The sequence below is a fragment of the Rana temporaria genome, assembly GCF_905171775.1.
Source record: "Rana temporaria chromosome 11 unlocalized genomic scaffold, aRanTem1.1 chr11z, whole genome shotgun sequence".
Classification (NCBI taxonomy): domain Eukaryota; kingdom Metazoa; phylum Chordata; class Amphibia; order Anura; family Ranidae; genus Rana; species Rana temporaria.
This window is the reverse complement of record NW_024404490.1, coordinates 328,461-343,525: the sequence shown is the minus strand read 5'-3', so window position 1 is coordinate 343,525 and position 15,065 is coordinate 328,461. Positions and strand designations below refer to the sequence as shown.

The 15,065-nt window shown below is 50.3% G+C and overlaps 1 protein-coding gene across 2 annotated transcripts in view; it reads right to left on the bottom strand.

The window, feature by feature from the left end:
• Positions 1-565: 565 nt before the first annotated feature.
• LOC120921982 (hemicentin-1-like) overlaps positions 566-15,065 on the bottom strand; it is a 157,339-nt gene continuing 142,839 nt past the window's right edge. Inside the window, exons 10-12 of one of the 2 annotated variants that reach the window (XM_040334506.1) lie at positions 10,818-11,135; positions 9,453-9,485; positions 566-2,483 (exon numbers count right to left, since the gene is read on the bottom strand). In XM_040334506.1, coding sequence (XP_040190440.1) covers positions 2,185-2,483; positions 9,453-9,485; positions 10,818-11,135 — 650 coding nt within the window. In that variant the 3' untranslated portion in view covers positions 566-2,184. The remainder of the gene's footprint in view (positions 2,484-9,452; positions 9,486-10,817; positions 11,136-15,065) is intronic. The other variant, XM_040334504.1, reaches the window with a different exon arrangement.

Below are 15,065 nucleotides of genomic sequence, written 5' to 3'. Positions count from 1 at the left end.
TTAGAGGTCAGTGTCATAAGGTCAGAGTTATGGGGGTCAGCATTATGGGGGGGTCAGAGTTAGAGGTCAGTGTTATGGGGGTCAGTGTCAGGGTTAGAGGTCAGTGTCATAAGGTCAGTGTCAGGGTTAGAGGTCAGTGTCATAGGGTCAGTGTCATAGGGTCAGCGTTATGGGGGGTCAGAGTTAGGGTTAGAGGTCAGTGTCATAGGGTCAGTGTTATGGGGGTCAGCATTATGGGGGGTCAGAGTTAGAGGTCAGTGTTATGGGGGTCAGTGTCAGGGTTAGAGGTCAGTGTCATAGGGTCAGTGTCATAGGGTCAGCATTATGGGGGGGTCAGCGTTAGGGTTAGAGGTCAGTGTCATAGGGTCAGTGTTATAAGGTCAGTGTCAGGGTTAGAGGTCAGTGTCATAGGGTCAGCATTATGGGGGGTCAGCGTTAGGGTTAGAGGTCAGTGTTATGGGGGTCAGTGTCATAAGGTCAGGGTCAGAGGTCAGGGTCAGAGGGAGGGTTAATCTGTGTTGAGTGATGGAGATTTGCTCAGTCTTCCTCTCTGTAATTCTTATTACAGCTGGTTGGGGATAGAAGACCAGCCTGTTGTGTAGATTGTGCTGCCTGTCTGACCGCCATCCTTTTACCTATGAAGTTGGTTCTTCACCTTCCAAAACATCAGCCGACCCCAGTGTGGGAAATCTTGGAAGCTCTGAGCAGTAAACGCCACAGCTCCATGGAGGTTCCTGGTGAAGGTTCTATGGTCCTGAAAATGCTCTCCCTCCCTCAGACCCACCTACCTGAGACCTTCTCCTGGGGACCTCCAGTGGCAGAATGCAGAACTGAGGGCTGGGAAGACCTCAGAGGAGGAAAGTGTCTGTGTTACCCCCACAGCAACCAATCAGCTTCCAGCAGGGAACACAAGAATAGAAATAGCTCTTCTGCAGTGCGAAAAAAAGGCAAATGTCGGGTCCAGAGGTAGAAGACGTTCCCCACATAGACAACCCTCACCCATCAGATAATAGGAAGATATGAGACCCTCCTCCGATCTCCTCCTCATATGGTCAGATGACCGCCATTAATGAGAAGATCCGAGTCCCTCCTCCGATCTCCTCCTCATATGGTCAGATGACCGCCATTAATGAGAAGATATAAGACCCTCCTCCGATCTCCTCCTCATATGGTCAGATGACCGCCATTAATGAGAAGATACGAGTCCCTCCTCCGATCTCCTCCTCATATGGTCAGATGACCGCCATTAATGAGAAGATATAAGACCCTCCTCCGATCTCCTCCTCATATGGTCAGATGACCGCCATTAATGAGAAGATATGAGTCCCTCCTCCGATCTCCTCCTCATATGGTCAGATGACCGCCATTAATGAGAAGATATAAGACCCTCCTCCGATCTCCTCCTCATATGGTCAGATGACCGCCATTAATGAGAAGATATGAGTCCCTCCTCCAATCTCCTCCTCATATGGTCAGATGACCGCCATTAATGAGAAGATACGAGTCCCTCCTCCGATCTCCTCCTCATATGGTCAGATGACCGCCATTAATGAGAAGATACGAGTCCCTCCTCCAATCTCCTCCTCATATGGTCAGATGACCGCCATTAATGAGAAGATACGAGTCCCTCCTCCGATCTCCTCCTCATATGGTCAGATGACCGCCATTAATGAGAAGATATAAGACCCTCCTCCGATCTCCTCCTCATATGGTCAGATGACCGCCATTAATGAGAAGATATGAGTCCCTCCTCCAATCTCCTCCTCATATGGTCAGATGACCGCCATTAATGAGAAGATACGAGTCCCTCCTCCGATCTCCTCCTCATATGGTCAGATGACCGCCATTAATGAGAAGATACGAGTCCCTCCTCCGATCTCCTCCACATATGGTCAGATGACCGCCATTAATGAGAAGATATGAGTCCCTCCTCCGATCTCCTCCTCATATGGTCAGATGACCGCCATTAATAGAAGGATATGAGTCCCTCCTCCGATCTCCTCCTCATATGGTCAGATGACCGCCATTAATGAGAAGATATAAGACCCTCCTCCGATCTCCTCCTCATATGGTCAGATGACCGCCATTAATAGGAAGATATGAGTCCCTCCTCCGATCTCCTCCTCATATAGTCAGATGACCGCCATTAATGAGAAGATATGAGACCCTCCTCCGATCTCCTCCTCACACCAGTGGCAGTGTGAAGAAATCCTCTACAGTCCGATAATTATAAAACACCTCCAATTTGATTGGACGGTCTTTGTCTTCATCCTCCGGTGTGAAGGTGATGGTGGATGTACAGTCGGTGCCGTCCTGTCTGTTCTCCATCACTTCATCAATAGGAAACATTCCTGTAGACCAGGTGAACTCCGCACCGTCTGCCGAACATTCTTCAATGTACGCCACAAGAGTCACCTCCTCACCCACCCGGGGGCGCTCCGTCACACATTTCATTTCCCGTATTTGGAACTTCTTCTCCGGTCCTGTGGAGGGAAGAACATTATTATTATTGGCGAGCCAGTCATGACTGATGTCAGATACCATACTCTGCTTCTCTTCTATCCCCTCCTCCCCCAACACCACATACTCACCTTACATTCTCTGCATTAAGGTAAAATGTGCAGCCCCCCCCCCCCCTTTATACATATCTGAGCCCCATCTCCATCCAGCAATGTGCACAAGAGCAATGGCTTCCTCCAATCTCCCCCTCCTCATTGGCTCAGAGATAGCACTGGGAGCCATTGGCTCCTGCTGCTCTCAATCACAGCTAGTGAGGAGGGAGCACTAGTGGGGGACCCCAGAAGAGGAGGATCTGGGCTGCTCTATGCAAATCCATTACAGAGTAGAGCTGCACAATTAGTTTGTAAAAAAATCGTGATCTCGATTCCTCCCCCCTGACGATCTCCAATCCAGAGTTTGCAGATCCTTTCATATAACAAGTGGAGAGAATTATCAGCTGTCAAAAGAAAATATCGGCAGTCTGCCAAGTTCTTATCAGGAAACATTGTAACTTCCTTCTTAGAGAAAACTTCTGTGGAAATGCCGGAAGTTTAACCACTTAAAGTCCAAGGCCCGGATTCAGAGACGACTTACGCCGACGTATCTGTTGATACGCGGCGTAAGTTCAAAGATGCGCCGTCGTATCTATGCCCTGTAGTCAGGAACCAAGATACGCCTGAATTTTGGCCTCATCCGACCGACGTAAGTCTCCTACGCCGTCGTATCTTGGGTGCATATTTACGCTGGCCGCAGAGGGCGCTTCCGTAGACTTACGCGTCGAATATGCAAATGACCTAGATACGCCGATTCACGAACGTACTTGCGCCTGTCGGCTTTAGCTACGCAGTTTACGTAAGGCGTACGTCCGGCGTAAAGGTACCCCTGCTATATGAGGCGCAGGTAATGCAAAGTATGGAGGTCGGAACAAGCGTAGATTTTTACGTCGTTTACGTAAGTCGTACGTGAATGGGGCTGGGCGTAAGTTACATTCACGTCGTTGCCATTGAGCCGTCGTATCTTAGGGCGTAAATTCAACGTAATTCTGAGCATGTGCACGCATGCGCCGTTCGTTCGCCGCTTAATTTACATTAGGTCACGCTTCATTAAAATACTACATGCCCACTGCCTTGCTTTTTTTACGATATGCCGACGTAACTTTGGGAGCGAGTGCTTTCTGAATACAGGACTTGCCTCTCAATGTTACGTCGGCGTAGCGCATATGAGATGCGCTACGCCCGCCGAAAATGACGCCGATCTTTCTGAATCTGCCCCCAAATCTTTTTCTGAGGCCCCGTACACACGGCCGAGGAACTCGACGTGCCAAACACGTCGAGTTCCTCGTCGAGTTCAGGGATGAAGCCGCCGAGGAGCTCGGCGGGCCGCCTTCTCCCATAGAACAACGAGAAAATAGAGAACATGTTCTCTATTTTCTCGACGAGTTCCTCGGCGGCTCCATCGGGCCAAAAGTGTACAGACGACATAGTTTCTCGGCAGAATCCGGCTCTGACCGAGTTTCTCGCCGAATTCTGCCGAGAAACTCTGTCGTGTGTACGAGGCCTGACACTTGCTGTTTCTTAAGGTAAAAATCTATATTTTTGCTAGAAAATGACTTGGAACCCCCAAACTTTATATATATTTTAGCAGAGACCCCGGGGAATAAAATGGAAATTGCTGCAATATTTTATGTCACACGGTATTTGCCCCGCGGTCTTTCAAATGCAATTTTTTGGGAAAAAATTCACTTCAATGAATAAAAAAAAAATATAAACAGTAAAGTGAGCTCAATTTTTTTGTTTTATTGTAAAAGATGATGTCACACCGGCGAGAATCGTGATCTCTCTTCTAAGCAAAAAAATTGTGATTCTCATTTGAGCCAGAATGGTGCAGCTCTATTACAAAGCCGGGGGGGGGGGGTCGGGGGACATGTATGTTATCGGCAGAACATACCTGTACTTCCTAGTATGGAGGAACATGTGATTCACTCCATGTGGCAGGGCCTGGCCAATCACCGAGTACCAGAGAGGTCTCATGGGGGGGGGGGGGGGGAGCTTATATGGGTTTTCCCGCTGCTGGCAGTTGAGTGGGGTGGCGGGGGAGGGAAGAATGGGCTCACTGTAACCGTCTTAGCGGTATTCCCGAGTGCGGCTCGGGGTGAATTTTCCATACCAAGAGCCACACTCGGGATCGCAGTATCCAGGGAAAGTTTGTCCCCAGGATCCTGCGATGTCCCCCCGTGGGGGCGGTGGCTGTGTCTTCCACCCGGTGCTCTGTATGCTGAGCTCCGTTCCCTGTGAGCTGCGTGACGCACCGGGATGGATTCCGGCGGGAGATTCAAAAAGTGCAAAAAACAGAACACATACAATACATTGTAACCTTACAGAATACATTACTGTATCAAGCCCTTTCATCTCCCTTTTGTCCCTCGTGGTTTCTCCAGTGTCCTGCATGTAGTTTTATATTATATATACAGTGTCCTGCATGTAGTTTTATATTATATACACAGTGTCCTGCATGTAGTTATATACACAGTGTCCTGCATGTAGTTTTATATTATATATACAGTGTCATGCATGTAGTTTTATATTATATATACAGTGTCCTGCATGTAGTTTTATATTATATATACAGTGTCCTGCATGTAGTTTTATATTATATATACAGTGTCCTGCATGTAGTTTTATATTATATATACAGTGTCCTGCATGTAGTTTTATATTATATATACAGTGTCCTGCATGTAGTTATATATACAGTGTCCTGCATGTAGTTATATATACAGTGTCCTGCATGTAGTTATATATACAGTGTCCTGCATGTAGTTTTATATTATATATACAGTGTCATGCATGTAGTTTTATATTATATATACAGTGTCCTGCATGTAGTTTTATATTATATACACAGTGTCCTGCATGTAGTTTTATATTATATATACAGTGTCCTGCATGTAGTTTTATATTATATACACAGTGTCCTGCATGTAGTTTTATATTATATATACAGTGTCCTGCATGTAGTTTTATATTATATATACAGTGTCCTGCATGTAGTTTTATATTATATATACAGTGTCCTGCATGTAGTTATATATACAGTGTCCTGCATGTAGTTTTATATTATATATACAGTGTCCTGCATGTAGTTATATATACAGTGTCCTGCATGTAGTTTTATATTATATATACAGTGTTCTGCATGTAGTTATATATTATATATACAGTGTTCTGCATGTAGTTATATATTATATATACAGTGTTCTGCATGTAGTTATATATTATATATACAGTGTTCTGCATGTAGTTATATATTATATATACAGTGTCCTGCATGTAGTTTTATATTATATACACAGTGTCCTGCATGTAGTTATATATACAGTGTCCTGCATGTAGTTATATATACAGTGTCCTGCATGTAGTTATATATACAGTGTCCTGCATGTAGTTTTATATTATATATACAGTGTCATGCATGTAGTTTTATATTATATATACAGTGTCCTGCATGTAGTTATATACACAGTGTCCTGCATGTAGTTTTATATTATATATACAGTGTCCTGCATGTAGTTTTATATTATATACACAGTGTCCTGCATGTAGTTTTATATTATATATACAGTGTCCTGCATGTAGTTTTATATTATATACACAGTGTCCTGCATGTAGTTTTATATTATATATACAGTGTCCTGCATGTAGTTTTATATTATATATACAGTGTCCTGCATGTAGTTTTATATTATATACACAGTGTCCTGCATGTAGTTTTATATTATATACACAGTGTCCTGCATGTAGTTTTATATTATATATACAGTGTTCTGCATGTAGTTATATATTATATATACAGTGTTCTGCATGTAGTTATATATTATATATACAGTGTTCTGCATGTAGTTATATATTATATATACAGTGTCCTGCATGTAGTTTTATATTATATACACAGTGTCCTGCATGTAGTTATATATACAGTGTCCTGCATGTAGTTATATATTATATATACTGTTCTGTCTGCCTGGAAACTGTAGATTGTCCATGGCAACCAAAAAGTGTCCCTTTATGTCAAAAGCGGTTTTAGAGCAGCAAGAAAACAGCGATAAAAAATTAGAATCACTTGTGGAATAGAGCGATGGTGATTGGTGGGGGTTGATTACATTATTGAATCATTTTTATTATTATTATATTATTATTTTTGATAATTATTTATCGTTATTTATTATAATTTATGATTTTGTGTTTCAAACTTTTTCATACCCGGGATGTCTACTAGACTCTGGTTTGGACAGATTTAAAGGGGTTGTAAACTTTTAAGATGAAAAAAACACCTTGCACTCTGCGGCCCCCCAGCCCCCCCCCCCTCGTTTTACTTACTTGAGCCCCGAATTTCCGGGGGCACGATCCCGCCATCCTTCTCTCCCCATGGCTGATCGGCTCGTGGATAGATTGATAGCAGCACAGCCATTGGCTCCCGCTGTTGTCAATCAAATCCAATGTTGCAGCCGCCGGGGGGGGGGGGGGGCGAGTCATAACCTCAGCGGCTATGGATGCCAACTGTATGACACTGGGGCGTGTCCGCAAGGTAACCCCCTCGGGAGAGAGCTTCCCAGAGGGGGTTATCAAATGCGGGGAGGAGCTGCGAGAGCCGCCGAGGGACCCCAGAAAAGGAGGATCGGGGTCACTCTGTGCAAAACGAGCTGCACAGTGGAGGACATGTTTGTTAAAAAAAAAAAGGAACCTTTACAACCTCTTTAAGTGAGTTTTTCCTAAGAATCACAGGCCTACAATATAAAACACCACATTTCTATGCAAAACAATTGTACCGCTTTCAGCACCAAAACTCTGACACAATCCTAATACCGCCGGGGAGGTTACGGAACGATCCCGATCTTTTGAGACCCGGGGGCGGGGACATCGATGGCTTTGTGGAGGTTTATCTCCCGCTAATATAACCGTATAAAAGCCGATTAATGTACACGTCACATGATCACATGACTGCCTGCCTATGGGGAAGTGTCATGTGACCAGAGTGGGAGGAGCCGGGGGGATTAGAGGGTCCCTGAGATGTAGGTCATGATGTGACATTTCACAAATCCAGAAATGGGCCAATTAGGAAATATTAAACCTTTTCATGGACACATCCCTCCATTGTGTGTAAGGAGTCACCATGTGGTCCTCAGGAGGTCATCATTTCATATCTGACAGAGTCCGGCATCACCGGGACAGACAATGGGAGGAAACGTCCTACTGACCCGAATCCTGGACGTGAAAAATGCAATAATAATCTTCTAAAATAAAATGCTAATTGGTAAAAAAGTTTCAAACCCAAAAAGGATTCCCAGAGCACTCTGTGTTATGTAATGAGAACTCAGCTGTGGATGTCTCTCAGACTTCTGGAGGCATGGAAGAGGTACTTAGCTCTGGAGGGGGAGGAGTCACAGTTCTGGAGGGGGAGGAGTCACATCTCTGGAGAGAAAAAAAGTCACAGCTCTGGAGGGGGAGGGGCCACAGCTCTGGAGGGGGAGGAGCCACAGCTCTGGAGGGGGAGGAGCCACAGCTCTGGAGAGGAAAGGGGCGACAGCTCTGGAGGGGAAAGGGGCGACGGCTCTGGAGGGGAAAGGGGCGAAGGCTCTGGAAGGGAAAGGGGCGACGGCTCTGGAGAGGAAAGGGGCGACAGCTCTGGAGGGGAAATGGGCGACAGCTCTGGAGGGGAAAGGGGCGACAGCTCTGGAGGGGAAATGGGCGACAGCTCTGGAGAGGAAAGGGGCGATGGCAAGGGGTGACGGCTCTGGAGGGGAAAGGGGCTGGAGAGGAAAGGGGCGATGGCTCTGGAGAGGAAAGGGGCGACGGCTCTGGAGGGGAAAGGGGCTGGAGAGGAAAGGGGCGACGGCTCTGGAGGGGAAAGGGGCTGGAGAGGAAAGGGGCGACGGCTCTGGAGAGGAAAGGGGCGACGGCTCTGGAGGGGAAAGGGGCTGGAGAGGAAAGGGGCGATGGCTCTGGAGAGGAAAGGGGCGACGGCTCTGGAGGGGAAAGGGGCTGGAGAGGAAAGGGGCGACGGCTCTGGAGAGGAAAGGGGAGACGGCTCTGGAGGGGAAAGGGGCTGGAGAGGAAAGGGGCGACGGCTCTGGAGAGGAAAGGGGCGACGGCTCTGGAGGGGAAAGGGGCTGGAGAGGAAAGGGGCGACGGCTCTGGAGAGGAAAGGGGCGACGGCTCTGGAGGGGGGAGCCACAGCTCTAGAGGGGGAGGAGCCACAGCTCTGAATGGGGAGGAGACACATCTCTGGAGGGGGAGGAGCCACAGCTCTGGAGAGGAAAGGGGCGACAGCTCTGGAGAGGAAAGGGGCGACGGCTCTGCAGGGGAAAGGGGTGACGGCTCTGGAGAGGAAAGGGGCGACGGCTCTGGAGAGGAAAGGGGCGACGGCTCTGGAGAGGAAAGGGGCGACGGCTCTGGAGAGGAAAGGGGCGACGGCTCTGGAGAGGAAAGGGGCGACGGCTCTGGAGGGGAAAGGGGCGACAGCTCTGGAGGGAGGAGGAGCCCCATCTCTGGAGGGGGAGGAGCCCCATCTCTGGTGGGGGGAGGAGTCACAGCTGTTTTCCAACAAGGGGACTGAAGGAAAATCTGTAAAAATAAAAGCGGCACCCCTGCTGGTTGCATTTGAAAAGTTGTCCTCACATAATATTTAATTTTCTTATTAATAAAGTTGGTTTCAGGGGCCCTTCCACACAGTTCTTCCAATCGGGCCCAACTATCCGTTTTTCAGGCAGACCTGATTGGAAGGTCCATTCTTCCCTTTGTCCGTTTACACCCGCCTACCTCGGGACCACTAAAAGAAATGTACAGGAGATGACTCCGCCCTCTTCCATGTGGGCGGATCAGAGGGGTGTAAACATATAGCGGATAATAAATAAGTAAAAATACAATTCCGGTCACTTTTGTTTAATTCATTCTTACCGGTTTTTGTTGCTTCCGCCGTCTTGGAATCTCCTATAAAATAAAATAAATATTTATTATGAAGAGAATTTCATTTAATATCAATAAGCAGTAAATTTATAGTTTGATCCGCGACCATCAGAGACCCCAACAGCACAAAACGCAAATCAACCCCAAATAAATCCCATCCCCCGCACTCTTCTCAGCGTCCACAGTGCTGCATCATGTATGGGGGGCCAGCAAGCCGGCGGGTGATGGGATGTACATGGAGCGCCCCCTCTGGACTGAGGGTGATGGGATGTACATGGAGCACCCCCTATGGGCTGAGCGTAATGGGATGTACATGGAGCACCCCCTATGGGCTGAGGGTGATGGGATATACATGGAGCGCCCCCTCTGGGGTGAGGGTGATGGGATGTACATGGAGCGCCCTCTCTGGGCTGAGGGTGATGGGATGTACATGGAGCGCCCCCCTCTGGACTGAGGGTGATGGGATGTACATGGAGCGCCCCCCTCTGGACTGAGGGTGATGAGATGTACATGGAGCGCCCCCTCTGGGGTGAGGGTGATGGGATGTACATGGAGCGCCCTCTCTGGGCTGAGGGTGATGGGATGTACATGGAGCGCCCCCCTCTGGACTGAGGGTGATGGGATGTACATGGAGCGCCCCCTTCTGGGATGAAGGTGATGGGATGTACATGGAGCGCCCCCTCTGGGCTGAGGGTGATGGGATGTACATGGAGCGCCCCCTCTGGGGTGAGGGTGATGGGATGTACATGGAGCGCCCCCTCTGGGCTGAGGGTGATGGGATGTACATGGAGCGCCCCCTCTGGGCTGAGGGTGATGGGATGTACATGGAGCGCCCCCTCTGGGCTGAGGGTGATGGGATGTACATGGAGCGCCCCCTCTGGGATGAGGGTGATGGGATGTACATGGAGCGCCCCCTCTGGGCTGAGGGTGATGGGATGTACATGGAGCGCCCCCTCTGGGCTGAGGGTGATGGGATGTACATGGAGCGCCCCCTCTGGACTGAGGGTGATGGGATGTACATGGAGCGCCCCCTCTGGGATGAGGGTGATGGGATGTACATGGAGCGCCCCCCTCTGGGCTGAGGGTGATGGGATGTACATGGAGCGCCCCCTCTGGTCTGAGGGTGATGGGATGTACATGGAGCGCCCCCTCTGGACTGAGGGTGATGGGATGTACATGGAGCGCCCCCTCTGGGATGAGGGTGATGGGATGTACATGGAGCGCCCCCCTCTGGGCTGAGGGTGATGGGATGTACATGGAGCGCCCCCTCTGGGCTGAGGGTGATGGGATGTACATGGAGCGCCCCCTCTGGACTCATCTAATGAATGACATATGAAGAATACAAGGGTATCTCACCTGTCAGGTGCAGAGTATATCGCTTCTCTCGGATGGTCTTGGACTGACTGTGGGTCACCTCACACCGGAGGGTCGTATTATGATCACTCGTCTTCGGGGTGAAGATCACTGTGCTGGAAGATTTATACAGACCGTCCAATCCGATCTCTGGATCTGATATCGTCACCTCAGTTTGGGGGAACATGCTGAACTCCTTATACCATTTTATTTGTAGATCTCGGGGCGAGTATCCGGATATTGTTACTGTGAATGAGGCTTCCTGATTGGCTGTCACTCTCATTGGATGGACAACAATGTCGGATAATGTGGGCGGTCTCTCTGTAACGATAAATGTAAAACACGGTCAGATTCCGGGGGATCGGAGAACAGACAAGAGTCAGATAATGGCAGTGGAGCTGGTCGGCCTCTAAACAATCTGCAAGAAATTCCATCTTAGATGGGTTTTTGTGTTCTCTTCTTCCCCCTGAGGTCCGACCCCCACCAACCGAATACCCAGAATGCCGGATACATCACCCCGACAACTCAGACGGTTCACAGTTCAGAAACCAGTCAAGGGCATGGTCCAGGATGGAGTGTACGTCAAGGGCATGGTCCAGGATGGAGTGTACGTCAAGGGCATGGTCCAGGATGGAGTGTATGTCAAGGGCATGGTCCAGGATGGAGTGTACGTCAAGGGCATGGTCCAGGATGGAGTGTACATCAAGGGCATGGTCCAGGATGGAGTGTACGTCAAGGGCATGGTCCGGGATGGAGTGTATGTCAAGGGCATGGTCCAGGATGGAGTGTACATTAAGGGCATGGTCCAGGATGGAGTGAACATTAAGGGCATGGTCCAGGATGGAGTGTACGTCAAGGGCATGGTCCAGGATGGAGTGTACGTCAAGGGCATGGTCCAGGATGGAGTGTACGTCAAGGGCATGGTCCAGGATGGAGTGTACGTCAAGGGCATGGTCCAGGATGGAGTGTACGTCAAGGGCATGGTCCAGGATGGAGTGTATGTCAAGGGCATGGTCCAGGATGGAGTGTATGTCAAGGGCATGGTCCAGGATGGAGTGTACATTAAGGGCATGGTCCAGGATGGAGTGTACGTCAAGGGCATGGTCCAGGATGGAGTGTACGTCAAGGGCATGGTCCAGGATGGAGTGTATGTCAAGGGTATGGTCCAGGATGGAGTGTATGTCAAGGGCATGGTCCAGGATGGTGTGTATGTTCTGTGCATGGTCCAGAATGGAGTGTACATCAAGGACACGGTCCAGGATGGAGTGTATGTCAAGGGTATTTCCAGGATGGAGTGTATGTCAAGGGCATGGTCCAGGATGGAGTGTATGTCAAGGGCATGGTCCAGGATGGTGTGTATGTTCTGTGCATGGTCCAGAATGGAGTGTACATCAAGGGCATGGTCTGGGGTGAGGTGTATGTCCTGGGCATGGTCTGGGGTGAGGTGTATGTCCTGGGCATGGTCTGGGGTGAGGTGTATGTCCTGGGCATGGTCTGGGGTGAGGTGTATGTCCTGGGCATGGTCTGGGGTGAGGTGTATGTCCTGGGCATGGTCTGGGGTGAGGTGTATGTCCTGGGCATGATCCAGGATGGTGTGTATGTCCTGGGCATGGTCTGGGGTGAGGTGTATGTCCTGGGCATGGTCTGGGGTGAGGTGTATGTCCTGGGCATGGTCTGGGGTGAGGTGTATGTCCTGGGCATGGTCTGGGGTGAGGTGTATGTCCTGGGCATGGTCTGGAGTGAGGTGTATGTCCTGGGCATGGTCTGGGGTGAGGTGTATGTCCTGGGCATGGTCCAGGATGGTGTGTATGTCCTGGGCATGGTCTGGGGTGAGGTGTATGTCCTGGGCATGGTCTGGGGTGAGGTGTATGTCCTGGGCATGGTCTGGGGTGAGGTGTATGTCCTGGGCATGGTCTGGGGTGAGGTGTATGTCCTGGGCATGGTCTGGGGTGGGGTGTATGTCCTGGGCATGGTCTGGAGTGAGGTGTATGTCCTGGGCATGGTCTGGGGTGAGGTGTATGTCCTGGGCATGGTCCAGGATGGTGTGTATGTCCTGGGCATGGTCTGGGGTGAGGTGTATGTCCTGGGCATGGTCTGGGGTGAGGTGTATGTCCTGGGCATGGTCTGGGGTGAGGTGTATGTCCTGGGCATGGTCTGGTGTGAGGTGTATGTCCAGGCATGGTCTGGGGTGAGGTGTATGTCCTGGGCATGGTCTGGGGTGAGGTGTATGTCCTTGGCATGGTCTGGGGTGAGGTGTATGTCCTGGGCATGGTCTGGGGTGAGGTGTATGTCCTTGGCATGGTCTGGGGTGAGGTGTATGTCCTGGGCATGGTCTGGGGTGAGGTGTATGTCCTGGGCATGGTCTGGGGTGAGGTGTATGTCCTGGGCATGGTCTGGGGTGAGGTGTATGTCCTGGGCATGGGCTGGGGTGAGGTGTATGTCCTGGGCATGGTCTGGGGTGAGGTGTATGTCCTGGGCATGGTCTGGGGTGAGGTGTATGTCCTGGGCATGGTCTGGGGTGAGGTGTATGTCCTGGGCATGGTCTGGGGTGAGGTGTATGTCCTGGGCATGGTCCAGGATGGAGTGTACATCAAGGGCATGGTCTGGGGTGAGGTGTATGTCCTGGGCATGGTCTGGGGTGAGGTGTATGTCCTGGGCATGGTCCAGGATGGTGTGTATGTCCTGGGCATGGTCTGGGGTGAGGTGTATGTCCTGGGCATGGTCTGGGGTGAGGTGTATGTCCTGGGCATGGTCTGGGGTGAGGTGTATGTCCTGGGCATGGTCTGGGGTGAGGTGTATGTCCTGGGCATGGTCTGGGGTGAGGTGTATGTCCTGGGCATGGTCTGGGGTGAGGTGTATGTCCTGGGCATGGTCCAGGATGGAGTGTACATCAAGGGCATGGTCTGGGGTGAGGTGTATGTCCTGGGCATGGTCTGGGATGAGGTGTATGTCCTGGGCATGGTCTGGGGTGAGGTGTATGTCCTGGGCATGGTCTGGGGTGAGGTGTATGTCCTGGGCATGGTCTGGGGTGAGGTGTATGTCCTGGGCATGGTCTGGGGTGAGGTGTATGTGTAGGATATGGTCCTTACATTTCATTGAGTAGATGGGTTCGGCTCCCTGCAGTCAGGCTGTGGTGGAGTAGACATGGGGACTATGATTGGACGCACACTGTACACCTGATTAATAAATCTGAGAAATAAGCGGCTGGGGAGACAAGCTGGCCATAGAATTGTTGAAATTCAGCAGAGGACCGCCCATATTTCAGTCAGTGATTGGCCGTCCCTGCTCGGCGTAAGTCAATCATTAGATCAAATTCTTTCTAAGGAATTCTTGGTGGATCGGCATTTGCAGACGCGTATCAGTGTATTCTGACAAGAGAAGACAATGTCCCATCCCCCATCCATCTTGTTGGTGTGGATGGAGGAATCGCTTGGGTTTCGTACAATCGGCCTGTTAGGAAGAGTTTGGAGGGTGGATGTGGACAGTCCAGGTTTTGCTGGCGATATTTTGTGCTTCTAATGACCTCGGGGAAGGAGAACTTTCTTATACGTTTTGTTCTCTGGAGAAAGAGGCCATTAAATGTGTTTGTGATGTCTGGTCTGCCTCTCTGTGATCCCTACGATTGAAGCTGAACTGGAAAAAGTGGATCTCGCTCTGCCTACAGACGGCTGGTGAGCAGCAGTTATCCTTTGTTGTGTGATAGACTCGCCCAGTGGCGTCACTAGGCGGGGGCCGGGGGTGCGGCCCGCACCAAGGAGGACACCTGCAGAGGGGTGACAACGTCCCGAGCCCGGTGGAGGGTCCTGGAGGCAGGGCTCTTTGCCGAAATGTGCCGGCGCCACGCTATCCATGAGTGAGACTTCTCACTGCCGCTGCAGCTGTCTCCTTTCACTGTACACAGGGGGGGGTCTGCACTAATGTAAGGTGATGAAAGGGGGGATTATCCTGAGGGGGTCTGTTCTGATGGAGGGGGGGGTGATTTGTCCTGAGGGGGGGGTGTACTTATGGAGGGGGGGTCTATACTGAGGGAGGGGGGTCTGTTCTGAGGGTGGGTAGGTGGGGGGTTGGGGGTGACACCATGTTTTACCGCACCGGGTGACACCAACCTTAGAGATGCCACTGGACTCACCCCGGACAGGGGCTTTTAGAGGGGACTGCAGGGTAGCCTTTTGCCTACTGATTATGGGCCCTGGATATTAAGGGAACACTACTCTTTGTGAGGTGTATGCTGGGGGACCATTGGAGTAATGT